At 50.5% G+C, this 17,306-nt stretch overlaps 1 protein-coding gene across 8 annotated transcripts in view; it reads left to right on the plus strand.

The window, feature by feature from the left end:
* The window catches only part of DNMT3A (DNA methyltransferase 3 alpha), a 2,120,215-nt gene that overhangs the window by 1,422,943 nt on the left and 679,966 nt on the right, over positions 1-17,306 (plus strand). For all 8 annotated transcript variants that reach the window (XM_078650037.1, XM_078650035.1, XM_078650036.1 and 5 more), the window contains one exon: positions 13,887-13,931. In XM_078650037.1, the coding sequence (XP_078506163.1) occupies positions 13,887-13,931 (45 nt within the window). The remainder of the gene's footprint in view (positions 1-13,886; positions 13,932-17,306) is intronic.

A 17,306-nucleotide genomic window follows, 5' to 3' on the forward strand; every position in this document is an offset into this window, starting at 1 on the left:
TGATATTGGTATCTCTGATGTCCTGTCGGATTGCAGAGATTTCCTCCTTTGTTGGTTTTGCCAAATCATGAACCTCTGCCAGCTTATTCAGTATTGTGTCCATTGTTACGTTAATGTCTCGTTTTCCTTTAGTAGGTGAGTCAGGGTTCGGAGGGTCTCTTGAGTCCCACGCTTGACCCAGGGACACCGCCTGCCGCCCAGAGGTTCCCGCCGCTGCCTCCCTGCGGCCCCGCCCACCACCAGCCCATTGGCCGCCCCGCTCCCGCCACCCAGCTGACCCGCCCACCCGGCTCCTTACTCATGACGCCCCCAGAGCGACCGCGCAGCGGACGCGCGCAGCGGGAGCACCGATTGAGCGCTGAAGGTGCGCCAAAGGTAAGCCCGTCTGCGCCTGGACCGCGCCCAGCGCCAGGACCCCTGGCCCCCACCGACGGAAGCCGACCCGACGGACCTACGACACCAACGAACTCAACGCACTCAACACCGGCCGTACCCCGGGCTGCTACCGAGCAACACCAAGACGCACCCACGGACCCTTCAGCTGCCACTCCTGCAAGTTCACCTGCAACCGGACCCACGCCACACCAGCACCCACCAAGCCGAACTCCAGCAGCACCCACCTGAAGTGCATCCTGCTCAACACCCGCTCCGTCCACAGACACGCCGTCGAGCTCTGGAACTTGCTCGACACCACAGCCCCAGACGTCGCCTTCCTCACGGAAACCTGGATGAACGCCTCCTCAGCGCCCGACATCGCCATCGCCATCCCGGATGGCTACAAGATCATCCGGAGGGACCGCATCAACCAGATAGGAGGAGGCATCGCCATCATCCACAGGAACACCATCCGCATCACGACCGACACAGACGATACCCTCGCACCCGCCGAACACCTGCACTTCCAGATCCACGTCAACCCCAAGACCACCCTCAGAGGCACCCTCATCTACAGACCCGGGACCACGCACACAATTCAGCGAAGACATCGCCGACTTCATCAGCCCACACGCCCTCCCCTCCGCCGACTACATCCTCCTCGGGGACCTCAACTTCCACCTGGAGAACAACAACGACCGCAACACCACCACCCTGCTGGACAACCTCTCCAACCTCGGACTCAAGCAACTGGTGACCACCCCCACCCACTACGCCGGACACACGCTCGACCCGGTCTTCTCTTCCAGCAAGGACATCGCCTTCAGACACGCCACGGGACTCCACTGGACGGACCACAGCTGCGTCCACTTCAGCTTCAGAAGGACCACGTTCCACCATCACCAGCAACAGGTTCCCCGCAGAAGCTGGAACAAGATCACTGCAGACCAGCTCGCCGCTTCCCTGAGCAAGAACCCTCCCACCAGCACAACGAACCCCAGCCAAGCGGCCACCAACCTCACGAAATGGATCAGCGTCTGCGCAGACGACCTCGCCCCTCTGAAGACCCCGCCGAGCAGACCCGGCAGCAAGAGAGCCCCATGGTTTAACGACGAACTCAAGAGCTCCAAGAAGAACTGCAGAGCACTCGAGAAAACCTGGCGCAGAGACCCAACACCGGACAACATGACTGCCCTCAAGCTCGCCACCCGAAAACACCACCAACTGATCCACGCCACCAAGAAAACTGCATTCAAGGAACGACTGGACATCAACGCACACAACAGCAAGGAACTCTTCAACATCGTGAAAGAGCTCTCCAACCCCAACGCCGGAAACAACGACATCACCCCTTCGCAAGACCTCTGCAACTTCCTCGCCTCCTACTTCCACAACAAGATCGCGGACATACACAACAGCTTCAGCACCCAACCGTCGCACGCCACGACCGAACCAGCGCCCCCCACCACCACCCTCCGCGCCTGGACCCAGATCAGCACCGAAGACACCATCCGCACGATGAACTCCATCCACTCCGGATCTCCGACCGACCCCTGCCCTCACCACGTCTTCAACAAGGCCGACGCTGTCATCGCACCCCACCTGCGGGACATCAACAACACCTCCTTCGACGCCTCCACCTTCCCGGAGAGCTGGAAGCACGCCGAACTCAGCGCTCTTCTTAAGAAACCATCAGCCGACCCCACCGACCTCAAGAACTACCGCCCCATCTCGCTGCTCCCGTTTCCGGCAAAAGTCATCGAGAAGACCGTCAACAAGCAACTGGCCACCTTCCTCGAGACGAACGGCTCCCTCGACCTCTCGCAGTCTGGCTTCCGGGCCAACCACAGCACCCAGACCGCCCTGATCGCAGCTACCGATGACATCCGAGCCCTGCTCGACAACGGAGAAACAGCGGCCCTCATCCTCCTGGACCTCTCCGCGGCCTTCGACACTGTCTGCCACCGTACCCTAGTACAGCGCCTCAGCAACGTCGGAATCCAGGAGAAGGCTCTGGAGTGGATCATCTCCTTCCTCGCCGGAAGGACACAGAGAGTCCGCCTCCCCCCGTTCAGATCGGAGGCCACCGAAGTCATCTGCGGCGTTCCTCAAGGCTCCTCGCTCAGCCCAACACTCTTCAACGTCTACATGAGCCCCCTCGCAGCCATCGCACGCCAGCACAACCTCAACATCATCTCCTACGCCGACGACACCCAGCTGATCCTCTCCCTCACCAACGACCCCGCCACCGCCAGAGCCAACCTGCACGAAGGGATGACGGACGTAGCCAAATGGATGTCGAGCAGCCGCCTGAAACTGAACTCGGACAAGACGGAAGTCCTCATCCTGGGATCATCACCCTCCGCCTGGGACGACTCCTGGTGGCCCCCCGCCCTGGGCAGCGCACCCAAACCCACAGACCACGCACGCAACCTGAGCTTCATCCTGGACTCCTCCCTCTCCATGACCAGACAAGTCAACGCCGTCTCCTCGTCGTGCTTCAACATCCTGCGCATGCTACGTAAGATCTTCCGATGGATCCCCACCGAGACCAGGAAGACGGTCACCCAAGCCCTCGTCACCAGCCGTCTGGACTACGGCAACTCCCTCTACGCCGGAACCACCGCCAAACTCCAGAAGAGACTCTAGCGGATCCAGAACACCTCAGCACGACTCATCCTGGACATCCCCCGCCGCAGCCACATCTCCGGACACCTGAGAGACCTGCACTGGCTCCCGGTCAACAAGAGAATCACCTTCCGGCTCCTCACCCACGCACACAAAGCCCTACACAACCAAGGCCCAGGATACCTCAACAGCCGCCTCAACTTCTACGCTCCCAAACGCCAGCTTCGATCAACCAGCCACGCCCTCGCCGCCGTCCCCCGCATCCGAAGAGCCACCACGGGAGGAAGGTCCTTCTCCTACCTGGCCGCCAAGACTTGGAACTCCCTTCCGACCCACCTCCGCCTGACCCAAGACCACCTGGCCTTCAGGAAGCAGCTCAAGACCTGGCTGTTCGAGCAGTGGCGGACCCCCCCCCCCAGCGCCTTGAGACCCTCCGGGTGAGTAGTGCGCTATACAAATGATTTGATTGATTGATTGAAGGTTCTTGGCTTCTTTTTCCCCCATGTTGCACGTGCGTGATGGACGCAGTACTTATGTAGTTTGTAAGCTGCAGGTACTAAGCTGTATTTTGCAGGCAGTAGGACATAGAAAGTAAACTTTTTCCCTTACACGGTTCTTGTAGAGGATCCGTAGATCTTGTAGAGGGTATGGCACTAGTCTCCTAGTGGTTACTTACTATAAAGTGATAGCAGGTATTGAATCAGGAGTGTTAGGAACTTACACCTTACACACCAGTGGCCATCTTAGGGTCAGGCAAAGCTGCGGTTAGAGATAGGCATCCCTAGTAGGCAGCCATTTTGAAGTCAGGCATCAAGAATGAAGAGTATAAAGATTATAACGTTTGTACATCACAGTTATCATTGGTATCTTGCAAAGGACTGGGGCCCTGACAGGTTCACATATGTCAGCTGTGTGTCAATTGAGGGGCAGCAGAGGTCTGTCCAGCATTACCTGCAACTGTGTTTATCAGCTTGTTCTCTTGTACTATTCCTCACTTACCGGGCAAATGGCATAACATTTAAAAGTTGTTTATGTTGCCAGCTCGTGACCTCATTCTTAAATATATACCTGCACCGCCGAATTGCCGCTTATTGGATCGCGATGTATGCCAGGGAGTGAGGGAGAGATTGAGTTGCTGTTTATATCCGCTGCCGGATTAATGAAAGAGCAGAGCTGAGCAGAATTGAGCTAATGGGACGCTGCTTAATGAGATGGCTGAGATACAGTGCGGGTTAAGTAGACTGTGCGGTCGAATTACAGTACGCTCAGAGGGATTATTTGAAGCCAGTGCAAATCCGAGTATGCCCGCCAACATACCAGGAGTCCGCGTCAGATGTCTCGGAATGGTTCCGAGTGGTTCCACCTTCGTATATCTCAGTCTAGCGGCATATCCTTGATTTCAATGCCTTCTCCGCAAACTCTGCATCCGTGAGAGGTCTTTTGTCTGCGCTCGATACTTTCCGCAGACGTGCTCCGGCGTATAGGAGCTCCGGCGTGAACGGGGAGATCAGGCCCCTGGTCGGGCTGGTCTACGCTCGATAATGCTCTCAAAAGTGCAGGGATTTCATTCAAAAGAAAACTGTGGGTGCACACCGCATTTTGCCACTTTTTCTTGGTAGCAGGGCTATCGCTACTCTTAGATAGTGCACATAAAGACGATCAGAAGCTGCGCCATGGAAGGAGGTGAAGGCTCACGCCGCCATTTTCGCCGGCGACCAAACCACGCCCCCCAAAACCTGAGTTTTATATTCAAAATAGTTGAGGTACAGTACTAGAGACATGGATTGTTTGTGCTGTAGCTATAATTGTTTTAGCAGTCAAGTCAATACAATATCGGTCATGGGTGTTTTAAGAATCTCAAGCCATTGATACCTACTATGTAGATTTGACTCTTTTTAATAGTTTAACCCCTTTGTGTGTTTGCTGTGATCACCGTATCACCGTATCATTATTCATTAGGAAATCTTTAAAACATAGCAATTTAGTGGGAATAGGGAATTGCATATCCATAGTAAATGTTTTTATGAAATCTCCCTGCTCATTCAGTGCAAACAAGGCATAGCATTTTTTAAATGAAATCTTTTGCCGTAAATTATCGATTACATTCTTATTATTTTTTCATTGTTTCTGCTGCTTACTTATCAGTTGACTGTTGGTGTGCTATGTCTTACCATTGATTTAACAGTTGGATACTGGTAATTTTTTCGGTTGTACTCGTGTCACTTCCTCTTTCCCACGTGTGTGTGCATAGACAAATTGTGCCATGCACCTGGCCTTTAACAGTGTCGTCTTGCAGCTCCGCGTCCGTAGTCGACATCGTGATCGCCGGACTGACGTCGCTGGAGTACTTAGACGCCGCACTGACGTCAGTTCTTCTTTTTTCCGCGCCAGCAAGCGCAGATCTGGAAAGAGAGTACCCTTAGTCATTTTTTAACTACATTTTTTGACATTTTTGTCTATCTTTTTCAAGTCGACTTCAACTCCTGGTGCCAGTAGGGATGCCCGGTTTCAAGCCGTGTGATGCCTGTCACCGACTAATGTCGGTTACCGACCCCCACCGCCGGTGTCTCTACTGTTTGGGGGCCGACCACGATGACAAGTCGTGCCTCGACTGCCGGGACTTGACGTTGAAGGCTAGGTGGGAGCGTTCCCATAAGCTACTCGAGCTCCGGCAGTCGAATCCGCGCCGCTCGATATCCCGGTCAAGGAGGAAGTCGAGGGGCCAGTCGCAGAGCCGCAGTCATCACTGATCATCCGGATCCAAGTCCTCGCACTCTGGTAAGTCAAGGCATGGCAAAAATAAGTCAAAGAAGCATCGTCGTTCTTTGACTTCCCCTCGCCGGTCGCACTACTCGGCCGAGGGTTCGGGTGGCACCGCCCCCCTGCTCTGGCGGAGCCTGCGCAGTCGCATCCAGCCCCACACCCTCCGGTCCCTGGACTCGATGCGACTCCGGAGCAGATCCGAGACGTCCTCGTGGCCATGAGTAGTCTCTTCCCGCCGTCGAGACCCGCCAGCGCACCTTCTGGCCCCGCGGGTCCGACTGGGGGTCCTAGCCCTTTAGCCTCAGCGCTGCTGGCGACTTCGGGACCCCGTGGAATCCAGGCCTGGATCCCGGTCGACGCCAGTTGACCTTAAGACTCCTCCGCAGGCGCCGACCCCCTCGGTGCCACCTCCGGTGCCGTCCTCTGACGCCGCCGTCCCGGTTTCAGCCCCGGGCTCGGTGTCAGAGCAGCGGCGCCCGGCACCGTCGCCGACCGGTGAGCTTTTCACATATGCCCCAGCTCTGTCATTTTTGCCTATTTATCAGGACACGGATGAAGGAGAGAACTGGGAGGGGTCTGAGGACTCTCTGACACAGCAGTGCCAGTTAAGTCAGGACTGGGCTGATGAGCTAGAGGAGGCCAGTGGTCGAGACACTTTGGCTGACACTGGTTTTCTCTCTCCTCCTTCCGTGTCTATGGACAAGGGAGCAACTTCAGCTGTGGTGCTGCGCAAGGCAGCCAAGGCCTTGGGCCTTGAGCTCCCTGCAGTGGCCGTGAGGACTATCCTCCTCACCGAGGTGCTTCAACCGCCAGTAAGCTCTTTGGAGCCTCTGCTGCAGTTTAATGAGGCCCTCACTGACGTTCTGATGGGCACTTGGTCCAAGCCCACCGCAGTTCCTCCTGTGGATCGGAACGTGGTCCGGCTCCACCGCCCAGCTCCGGGCGACCCTGCTTTCTGTCCACCCACCCTACCCCTGAGAGTCTGGTTATCCAGGCCTCCACGTTCCAAACCGCATTCCCTACCGCACCCCCGGACCGGGAATCCAAAAGTTTCGCATGAAACAGTTTTCCTCGGTCAGTCTAGGACTGCGGTCCATTAATACCGCATGCATTTTGGGCCGTTACACCCACTCTCTGTGGGATACAGTGGTGGACGTGCTGCCCCAGTGTCCGGAGGAGGCCAAGACACGACTCGCTCAGGCTGTTGCTGAGGGGCGAGATGCAGCACGGTACTCCATTCGATGTGGACTTGACACCACGGACTCGCTGGGCAGAGCGATTGCAACAACGGTGGCGATTCATCGTCACGCCTGGCTGAGGTCCACCAACTTTTCAGGGGATGCCTAGAGTACTCTCATGGACATGCCTTTTGATGGCCGTCGCCTCTTTGGCGACAAGGCAGATAGCGCGCTGGAGCGCTTTAAGTACTACAGGGCTATGGCCAAGTCGTTGGCCACGGAAGGGGCGCCCCCGCACGTTCGTCCAGCTACAGGCTGCAGAACCAACCTCAACACGGTCGCGGACGTGCATTCCGCCATGGCGGGAACGGGGTCAGAGAGCCGGTCAGTCTACATCCTCTCCCGCAGCATCTGCCTCAAAGCCTTCCTAGTCTGAGCTTTCAGGCCCATTCCACACCAGTGGGAGGCAGAGTTCCCCATCACCTGCTCCACTGGCATACCATCACTTCAGACAGGTGGGTTCTGCAAATCGTCCGAAGGGGCTACTCCCTCCCCTTCGAGATGACCCCTTCAGCCATGCCTCCGCAGTACCACCGCATGTCGGGGATCATTTGCAACTTCTGCAGGAGGAAGTTATGGCCCTCTTGGCCAAGGGGGCCATCGAGCGCATTCCTGGCCCAGAAGTAGGGCGGGTTGTTAACCCCACTACTTTCTGGTTCCCAAGAAGGGCGAAGGGGGCCTGCGCCCTATCTTGGACCACAGGAGTGTCAACGTCTTCCTCTGGAAGGAGAAGTTCAAGATGCTGACTTTAGCTCAGGTTCAGGCTGCCTCAGACCCTGGAGACTGGATGGTAGCGTTGGACTTGCAGGACGCTTATTTCCATATTCCCGTGCTGCTGGCCCATCGGCGTTACCTGCGGTTCACGGTGGGCCACGAGCACTTTCAGTTTACCGTGCTCCCCTTTGGCCTCACCAGTGTCCCTCGGGTGTTCACGAAAGTGATGGCGGTGGTTGCAGCTGATCTGCGCAGATCAGGGGTTCCAGTCTTCCCCTATCTCGACGACTGGTTGTTGAAGGCGGGCTCGCCCCAAACAGTAGTCTCCCACCTCCAGACTATGGCCGACCTCCTGCATTCGCTGGGGTTCTCCGTCGACGTGCCAAAGTCACACCTGAGTCCCTCCCAGAGGCTCCTCTTCATCGGAGCAGTTCTGGACTCGGCGCAGTTTCAGGTTTATCCTCCCGAGCAGCGAGTTTGGTGTATTCAGGCTCTGATTCCGATCTTTCAGCCTTTATCCCGAGTTTCGTCAGGATGGCCCTACGGCTGCTGGGAGTGATGGCCCTCTGCATCCTGCTAGTACATCACCCCAGGTGGCGGATGCGGGCTCTGCAGTGGGACCTGAAGTTCCATTGAGCACAGCATCAGGGCAACCTGTCCAACCACGTCCTGATCTCGGAGGGCACTGCGAGAAAGTTGCAGTGGTGGCTCACGGACCACGATTGGGTCAGTGACAGATCCCTCTTCCTACCCCAACTGGAGCACACAGTGGTGACGGATGCGTCCCTCCTGGGATGGGGGGCCACATGGGAGAGGCGGAGATCAGAGGCCTCTGGTCTCCAGCGGAGTCCCCGCTCCATATCAATCTTCTTGAGCTGCGGGCGATCTGGCATTCCTTCCCTCTGTCTGGTGAAGTGTAGTGCAGGTGTTCATGGACAACACCACCGCCATGTGGTATTGCATCCTCTGCATCCTGCTAGTACATCACCCCAGGTGGCGGATGCGGGCTCTGCAGTGGGACCTGAAGTTCCATTGAGCACAGCATCAGGGCAACCTGTCCAACCACGTCCTGATCTCGGAGGGCACTGCGAGAAAGTTGCAGTGGTGGCTCACGGACCACGATTGGGTCAGTGACAGATCCCTCTTCCTACCCCAACTGGAGCACACAGTGGTGACGGATGCGTCCCTCCTGGGATGGGGGCCACATGGGAGAGGCGGAGATCAGAGGCCTCTGGTCTCCAGCGGAGTCCCCGCTCCATATCAATCTTCTTGAGCTGCGGGCGATCTGGCATTCCTTCCCTCTGTCTGGTGAAGTGTAGTGCAGGTGTTCATGGACAACACCACCGCCATGTGGTATTGCAACAAACAGGGCAGGGTGGGGTTGTGGACCCTTTGTCAGGAGGAGGCTCTGCGCCTCTGGGCATGGCTAGAACATCAGGGCATCACCCTGGTGGTTCAACACCTGGCAGGTTCTCTGAACGCCAAGGCAGACGAACTCAGCCGTCGGTGCGTGATGGATCACTAGTGGCGTCTGAACTCTGACGTGGCGCAAGGCCTCTTTCAGAAGTGGAGAAAGCCTTGGTTAGATCTATTCGCCACCGAAGAGAACGCGCAATGTCATCAGTTCTGCGCGTTGGAATTTCCAAGGCAGCACTCGCTCGGAGAAGCTTTTCGTCGTGAGTGGAGTTGCTGTCTGTTGTACACCTTTCCGCCTATACCACTTCTGCGACCAGGCCCAGGTCATCCTTGTGGCTCCGGATTGGGCACTAAGATACTGGTATCCCGAGCTACTCAGTCTGTCAATCGATCCCCCGATTCGACTGCCTCTTCAGGAGGATCTTCTGTCGCAGCAACAGGAGACGGTCCTCCACCCGAACCTGTTCCGCCTTCACCTACATGCGTGGAGATTGAGCGGCGACAGTTGATGCCATTTGACTTGCCTCCTGAAGTCTGTGATGTCATTCTGTCAGCCAGGCGTCCCTCCACAAAAACGGTAAACGCCTGCAGGTTGAACAAATTGGTGGCCTGGTGCACAGCAAAGGCTGTGGATCCCCTCTCTGCCCCTCTTTCTGAGGTTCTCCTCTTGCTTCTTTCCCTGGCCCAGCAGGGCTTTGCTCTGGGCACTATCAAGGGATAGTTTTTGGCTGTTTCAGTCTTCTTGAGGCTTCCTGATCAGCCTTCTCTTTTCAAGTCCCTTGTTGTAAATAGATTCTTAAAAGAAAGGCATTACTCACATGTTTCCTCCTGTTCCCTTTGTAATGCCTCAGTGGGACTTGAATCTGGTGCTAACCTATCTGATGTGTGCTCCCTTTGAGCCGCTCCATAACTGTCCTTTACGTCTTCTGACTCTCAAGACTGCTTTCCTTGTTGCCATCACCTCTGCCAGAAGAGTGAGTGAGCTCCAGGCTCTTTCTTCTAAGCCTCCTTTCCTCTCTGTCCATCCGGACAAAGTTGTTCTGAGGACTCGTCCTTCTTTTCTGCCCAAGGTGGGTACTGCCTTTGACATCGGCCAGACCATTACCTTGCTCACCTTCTTTCCGCCTCTGCATCCCTCGAAAGAGAAAGAGAGGCTCCACCGTCTGGACCCAAAACGTGCGCTGTCTTTTTACCTGAACCGTGCACCACAGTTCCGGGTGGACGACCAGCTCTTTGTTGGCTACGTGGGTGCTAAGAAGGGACGGGCGGTGCACAAGCGGACCATCTCTCGGTGGGTTGTTTTGTGCATAAAGATCTGTTATTCCTTGGCTAAAAAGGAACCTCCTGAGGGGCCCGCATGCCCATTCGACTCGGGCCACGGCGACTACTACTGCCTTGGGACGGGGAGTCCCTTTGCAGGACATTTGTCAGGCAGCTACGTGGGCCTCGCTGCACACGTTTGCTAAGCATTACTGCCTGGACAGCCAAGTCCGGAGAGACAGCTTCTTTGGCCGTTCAGTTTTCCAGGACTTTCTGGTGTGATTTTGGTTCGCAGGCCCACCACCAAGGTTGGTATTGCTGGGGTATCTATTCTAAGGTAAGGAATCTAACACTAACGTGTTGCTTTCAGATTCCAAGTTACTTAACTTCGTTAACAATATATCTGTAAGAAACATTAGTTAGTGATAGATTCCTTACCGCCCCACCCATCCTCCCCGTTCTGCGAACCGACATCTAGGGTTAAGGACTTTCCCTGTCAGGGCCCTAGTTTCATGGCACCAGTGTCGGTTTCTTGTATGGCTTTGCGTTCCTGCCGCGGAAAGCTACGTACAGAACTGACGTCAGCGGCTAAGTACTCCAGCGACGTCATTCCGGTGATCCCGACGACGGACGCGGAGCCGCAAGACGACGCCTACCGACGCGCAGGGGTACAGCTGACGAAAACTTTACGGAACCAGTCTGACGCCTGGGGATATTCTAACGTAAGGAATCTAACACTAACTAATGTTTCTTACAGATATATCATTACCGAATGTAAGTAACTTGTGCGTTGTTATCATCACCTAGTTGTTGAAACAAAGAAGTGGCAGGAAAGTTTGCTAGTTGACAATTAGCATTTATGCATTATGATTTCTCCCCCAACCCAGAATCTTCAGAGACCATTGCAGTTGATTTAGTTTAACTCTTTATATGTCCCACTTTCCGCTATGAATAGTACCAAGCCTGTCTTTTAGCAATACACTGGCAGATCTCATTACTACACTAGCAGACCTCATAGCCACATAATCAGTTCAGTACTGTAACCTCAAGACAATGAAAAATGTCCTTAATTTTTGGAAAGCATTATATTTTACTCCTAATGCACCCCAGATGCAGTTTCACCTGGTGAGCCCTTTATTCCCCTATGCCTCAGTTTTCTTTTGACCGGATAGCAACCCAACCTGCCAAAGTCTTCAAGTAACAGCTTTGCTCCCATCATATTTAAACTGTACTCTACAGTGAGACCTAAGCATTTTGTCCAGCACATGCCAACAGATGTGTTTCCAACATCTTCACCTCACACATTTCATGTCCGTTTGGAGTAGGCCTGGGCGGCAAATTCTGTTCCGCTCGAGGAAGTTGCGGATTTTGGGTAATTTCGCGTTCCGTCGAAAACGCAAAATTGCCCAAAATGCTACGTTCCGTGACTTCGCAACATTTTTTGCTTGTTTGCGTTCTCAAAATGCATGTTTGTGAGATATTTCCCCCGAGCACGCAAACAGTGATTGCGAACAGTAAAAAAGCATTGCTAACCAGCAATTCCGCGTGTTTGCGGAATTTCTGCGTATTTGCGGAGATTTTTTACCGATTTGCGTAACGCGATTACGCAAATTCCGCCCACCCCTAGTTTGGAGACCACATACTCATGATGATCTGTTCACCCAAACCCATACATTCAAACACTTGTTACTCTGAGCAACTCTCTGATTGCAAGTGCACCACTAGTAGTTAAGCAATGTGGTGGGCTCTGCATAACACACACACACAAAACGTATCACTGAAGTCAAAACAAACACCAGAAAAAGGAAAACACTGAAGTCAAAGCTAAACTTCGTTAATGCCTCCCTTGCATAAGGGATCTACTCTGACACCAGCAAGGCTGTAAAAATATCCTGTTGACAAAGACCTACCTTGATCCCTTTGACATTGCCAATTACTGCCCAATCACTCTTGAAAAATGTAAAATGAGAAAGCAGTTTCTAACTTCTTAAGCAAACAATTCTGGGCTAATGCCATCTTAGAAAACTATCAGCCAGTATTAAGATTGTTGTACAGAAGAGAAATAGCAAATATTCATGTGACTGATCAAAGAGTAAACATTGCCAACAAAGTTGACCTCTGTCTTCTTATCCTTTCTCCAGTATTAGACAGGGTCACTCCTAATCAAAACTCTCACTTAATAAATGCCATTTGAAGCCAATCTCCTGAGTTGGTTTACGGGCAGCCTGTCCAATAGATACCATTAGATGTAGACTGGTGTTCTGATTATGTCAATGCTGGATTCTTTAGTCATTTCTAAGTACCTTATTATATCAGAAGTTTTTTTTGGGTATGGTTTGTGCCTTCCCTAGATAGCAGTGAGGTTGTGTCTTCAGATAGTGTTTGGTTGGGATTAGTAGTCCCTGCTTTTGTTTGACTAATTTACACAACTTCCCTTCATGGTTTGCATTTGTTTGATTCACGTTATTAAACCCTTCTCCTTCTTACCAATTGTTAAAGACATTGTTCTTTTTAAGCGCCCATGTTTTTTAACCTAATGAGTACATTTATGGTCGGTATATATATATGTATATATATATATATATATATATATATATATATATATATATATATATATATATATATGTTTGAATCATTAGCTTTGTCTAGCCTATGTAGTATGTGTTATTGTGATACTTTATGCAAGATTGTATAGAATATATTCTGAGCAAAGTTTGATTTATTATTAGTTCTATTTGGAGCTTTCATTCACATGAAGTTTCTCTGTTATCCAGGTTTTGACTGAGAGTGGGAGGACGGTGTAAAGTTCTGCCATCTTTGTATGAAAATCGTGTCTTCTGTCACTGCAATTAAAGCACCTTATTTCTTCTACAACTGTGTTCTGGTTCTGTGTTTATGTTGGTCAAAAACTGGTGACAGCGTTCAAGAGGAAATACTAGAACCAGTTGTTGTTTGTATGATTGTGTTCAAAGCTGTATAGAGGTTTAAAGGGAAGGGTGGTTGCTTTTGTTGACAAGTTGGAGCAGACCTCAAAAAGTGCTAGCTCTTTGCCTTTGAGCGCTTGCTGGCTGCCAAATTCCCGGGAGATGAGCTTGCTCTAATGCTAGAGTTCATTCTTCCATTGGATTGACTATCTGAGATCTTGTTGCATGTACTTAGAAACGCAAACAACTTGGTTATGTTTAGTAAACATGTGTATTCTCACAAAACTTAATTAGGCTTCAGACTGTAGTTAGAACTCTAAGCTGTATTTGCTATGTTAATGACGATAGAAAATATTTCCGATTTACCTTATACTTGAGTTGTAAATTACACAATTCTCAATGCTGAATCTGCACTAAACAAATCTGTGACTTTCAAATGAAATCTACCCAATAAATAGTTTATTTGCTGCTGTAGATAGTGTAACATATAATAAAAGTAGTAATATTGATATAATCTGTAAAAATGTTCTCTTGATGTTTTTCATTTTCTCCTTTTTGCTTATTTTAGAAAGGCTTGTCTTTGATGTTAGACAGAAAAGCAGAAATATTGAAGGTAAGTGATAACCCTCACCCTTTCCCTGCTAGACCTCCCTTTTCAACACACACACATTGCTAAGCCTTTTCAAGGGGATTTGGGATAGTTTATGCTTAGGCCTCAATAACATATGCCACAATTTGTACATTAAAAACACCTTGATACATAGTTATTGTTTGTTCCTATTTTTTTATGCTTATAATTGATGGTCTATACAAGGTATATACAAATAATATACTCTGCTGTTAGAATATTTTACATTGAATGGTGTGATTGCTGTAATGATGATTTCTGACATTGTCAAGTCAAAGTCAAAAAGATTTATTGCATAATTAATTAAAATTATTACAAATTTCACATGGTAAAATAACGTTACAAAATAAAATTTCCAGGTCTTGTTACTACTCAGCGTCTAAGTAATCATATAAAATACAATATTTAAAAGCTTTCGTCCAGGGTATCTCAAGCCGTCTCAGAGTCTCAAAGAGTTTTTACAATTTGTAAATTCCAATGGGATAACTCCTCAGGGGTCCCCTGCTCGACTTGACCTAGGCATTTTCTCACCCTCACCTCTGCCAGGAATTTGACTCCCCGGCATGCCAGGATTATGGATGAACCTCCCAGCCAGCTTGTTACTGCGTGCCTGCATGATCGAATGTATAGCTCATTAAAAATAGGTGCAAATGTCGTCGCCTGTGAGCCATGAGTGCTGGACATACACAGAGAAGATGGGCTAGGGTTTCGGTTTGGTAACCGCAAAGACGGCATTGCTCCGTCTGTTGAGTGCGTTTCCAGGATGGTAATAAATCTTTCGAAACATGCAGACCCATCCGGTAGTCTGTGAATGCTCTTTTTAAATACCCGCTAAAATGAGATGAGAGATAAGCTTGAGGTTTTAATGCAGTAAAGGAGTTGATGATGGTCCATCCATGTCGACGTTTTGTAAGTGTATTTTTGTCCTCCAAAAAAGATTTCCTTTTTGCTGCTGCGTTAGCTGATCTACTTAAACCTGCTATGTCCGACCCAGTTGTCCATACTAATTCCAAATCCAGCTCTTTCACATTGGATTTCAAATGTGATCCCCAGGTGCTCGGGGATGCGCTGTCCGCCTGTTTTTTTATTTCTTCCCACCTCAGCCAGTCCATTGTGTCTGGGTCTGCACAGCGTAGTTTGTGACAGAGCTTCACGAAGCCGCTCATGCTCTGGAATTTCTGATTTTGCAGTCCAAATTCAAGCCTGACTTGCGATGCTGAGGCGGATTTTGGGAGGTTAAAGACAGCTTTGTAGATTTTAATCTGTAGGTCATTTAATAGATCGGCCTCAGTGCCGCACCAAGTAACTAAACCGTAGGATAGGGTGGGCATAATTTGGGCTGCCATAACTTTTAGTAGGTGCTTGTAATTAGGGCAATCCATTTTTGCTTTTAGTAAACGGTAAGCGAAAATTAATGATTGAGCTTTGGCTTGGATTGCTGCTTTGTGATCCTTATGGTTTGCTCCTTGTGATATTACTATTCCAAGGTACTTGTACGACCCTTGTTCTTCCACCGTTACCCCGTTCGCCATCCATTTATACTTGAGCTTTTGTGGATCTACTAGGCGGACTACTTTTGTTTTTTCTTTGTTTAGTTCCAGCCTTTCCCGTTTCAAATAGGATGTTATATTATTTATTGCTCTTTGTAGGGCGATAGGTGTTTTGCTCAGCAATACAATGTCATCTGCATATTGTAAAAAATTTATTGGGTTATTGGCCATTAATGGTGGATGACATTCAGCCGATTTCAGGACACTTGTGATATCAGAAAGGAAAAGGTTAAAAAGGGTAGGGGCCAACACGCAACCTTGTTTGAGGCCTTGGTGTGTTGAAATACTCGAGGTGGTGCTGCCTCCATTACCCAATTTTACTCTAGCCCAAGTGTTCTTATATAGGACTTTTATTGCCTTTAAAAGTTGATTCGGCAAGCCCCAGCTCCTTAACTTTCCCCACAGGCGCTCTCCATTCACCCGGTCGAATGCGGACTTGATATCAATAAAGCATGCGTACAGCCGAGCTCCCTTGGTTACCGCAATGTCCATTAGGAGTGACAGACAAGTTAGGTTCGTTATCGTTCCCATTCCTTGCCTGAACCCTGTTTGAAACTTGGGGATTATGTTTGTGAGTCCTATCCACTCTTGTAGCTCTGATAGAATGCAAGAGGCGTAGAGCTTGGCCTCCACATCTATTAAGTATATCAGCCTGTAGTTTGCGGGGTTGCGGGGGGTCTCCATGCTTAAATATCGGGTGAATAATATTACCTTTCCAGGAGGCAGGGACCTCAGCTTGTTTATATATGTGGTTAAAAAGAGACGTTAAGGTCTCTGACCACAAGACCGGGTTGTGCTTGAAGATCGCGTTTGGCAGCCCATTTGGGCCAGCTGCTCCTTCTGTCTTCATTCTTGATATTATGTTTCTCAGTTCGTTTTTGGTGGTTAAGTTGACCATTTCAGTGGGCCCCTTGAGATCTTCCACGGTCTCGATTTCTTTATATTCCTTACTCTTATTTCCGGTTTTTTCCTCTTCGTTTACCTGTATCGCCCATAAGCCGTTAACTGTGCCTGGGTCTGCATCACAGTACAAGGTTTGCACATGGAGTGCCCAAGTTTCTGCTCCGACTCCTGCTTCCTGTTGGAGTGTTGCCCCTTTATTTAGATCGTTAATAATGCCCCAGAAGTCCCGGCTGTTTGGCTGTTTTCCCGCACTTAGAAGTTTGATCCAGATTGTTTCCTTATAAGAGGACTTCGCAACCCTCAGTGACTTCCTATAGCTACTCCTTGCTTCCTTCAGGTAACGTTTGTTTATCGCGAGCCCCCTTTTTTTTGACTAGCAAGTACTCGGACCTCTTTGGCGACCTTTCTTTTTTTTGATCTTAGGTCCGTATTGAACCATGGGTCCTTCTTGGTGTTTATATTACTCTGGTTCCCTAGCTTTGCTGGAAACTTTTGTAGTAGATCCTGAATCAGTTGCTCCCAGTTGGTTACACATTCCTTCTCTTTTTGCGGCCCTATCTTTGACATGAAGGATTTTACAGTGTCCAGAATTTTTTCCAACCCTTCCCCGCGCCATTTTAGTTTTTTTAAGTTGAATTTTGTTGCGTGGTGTAGAAGAGAGGGCAGGCTTGGTGCCAAGGTGAGCGCGATATTCAGTCTCGCTATTTGGGGAAAGTGATCACTTTCTACGCGTTGGTCAATTTGAAATGATTCAATACCGGCAAATAGCTCCTTACTTACAATTGTGTGGTCAATTGTTGAATGGACCCTGCCGCTCAGGTATGTAATACCTGCCGGCCTGTCCCCCTTTGTATTGCCATTCAAAACTGACAGTCCTAGATCCCTTAAGGTGGTTGTTAACTTTTGT

This window comes from Lissotriton helveticus, chromosome 6 (assembly GCF_964261635.1).
Source record: "Lissotriton helveticus chromosome 6, aLisHel1.1, whole genome shotgun sequence".
In the NCBI taxonomy this organism is placed as follows: domain Eukaryota; kingdom Metazoa; phylum Chordata; class Amphibia; order Caudata; family Salamandridae; genus Lissotriton; species Lissotriton helveticus.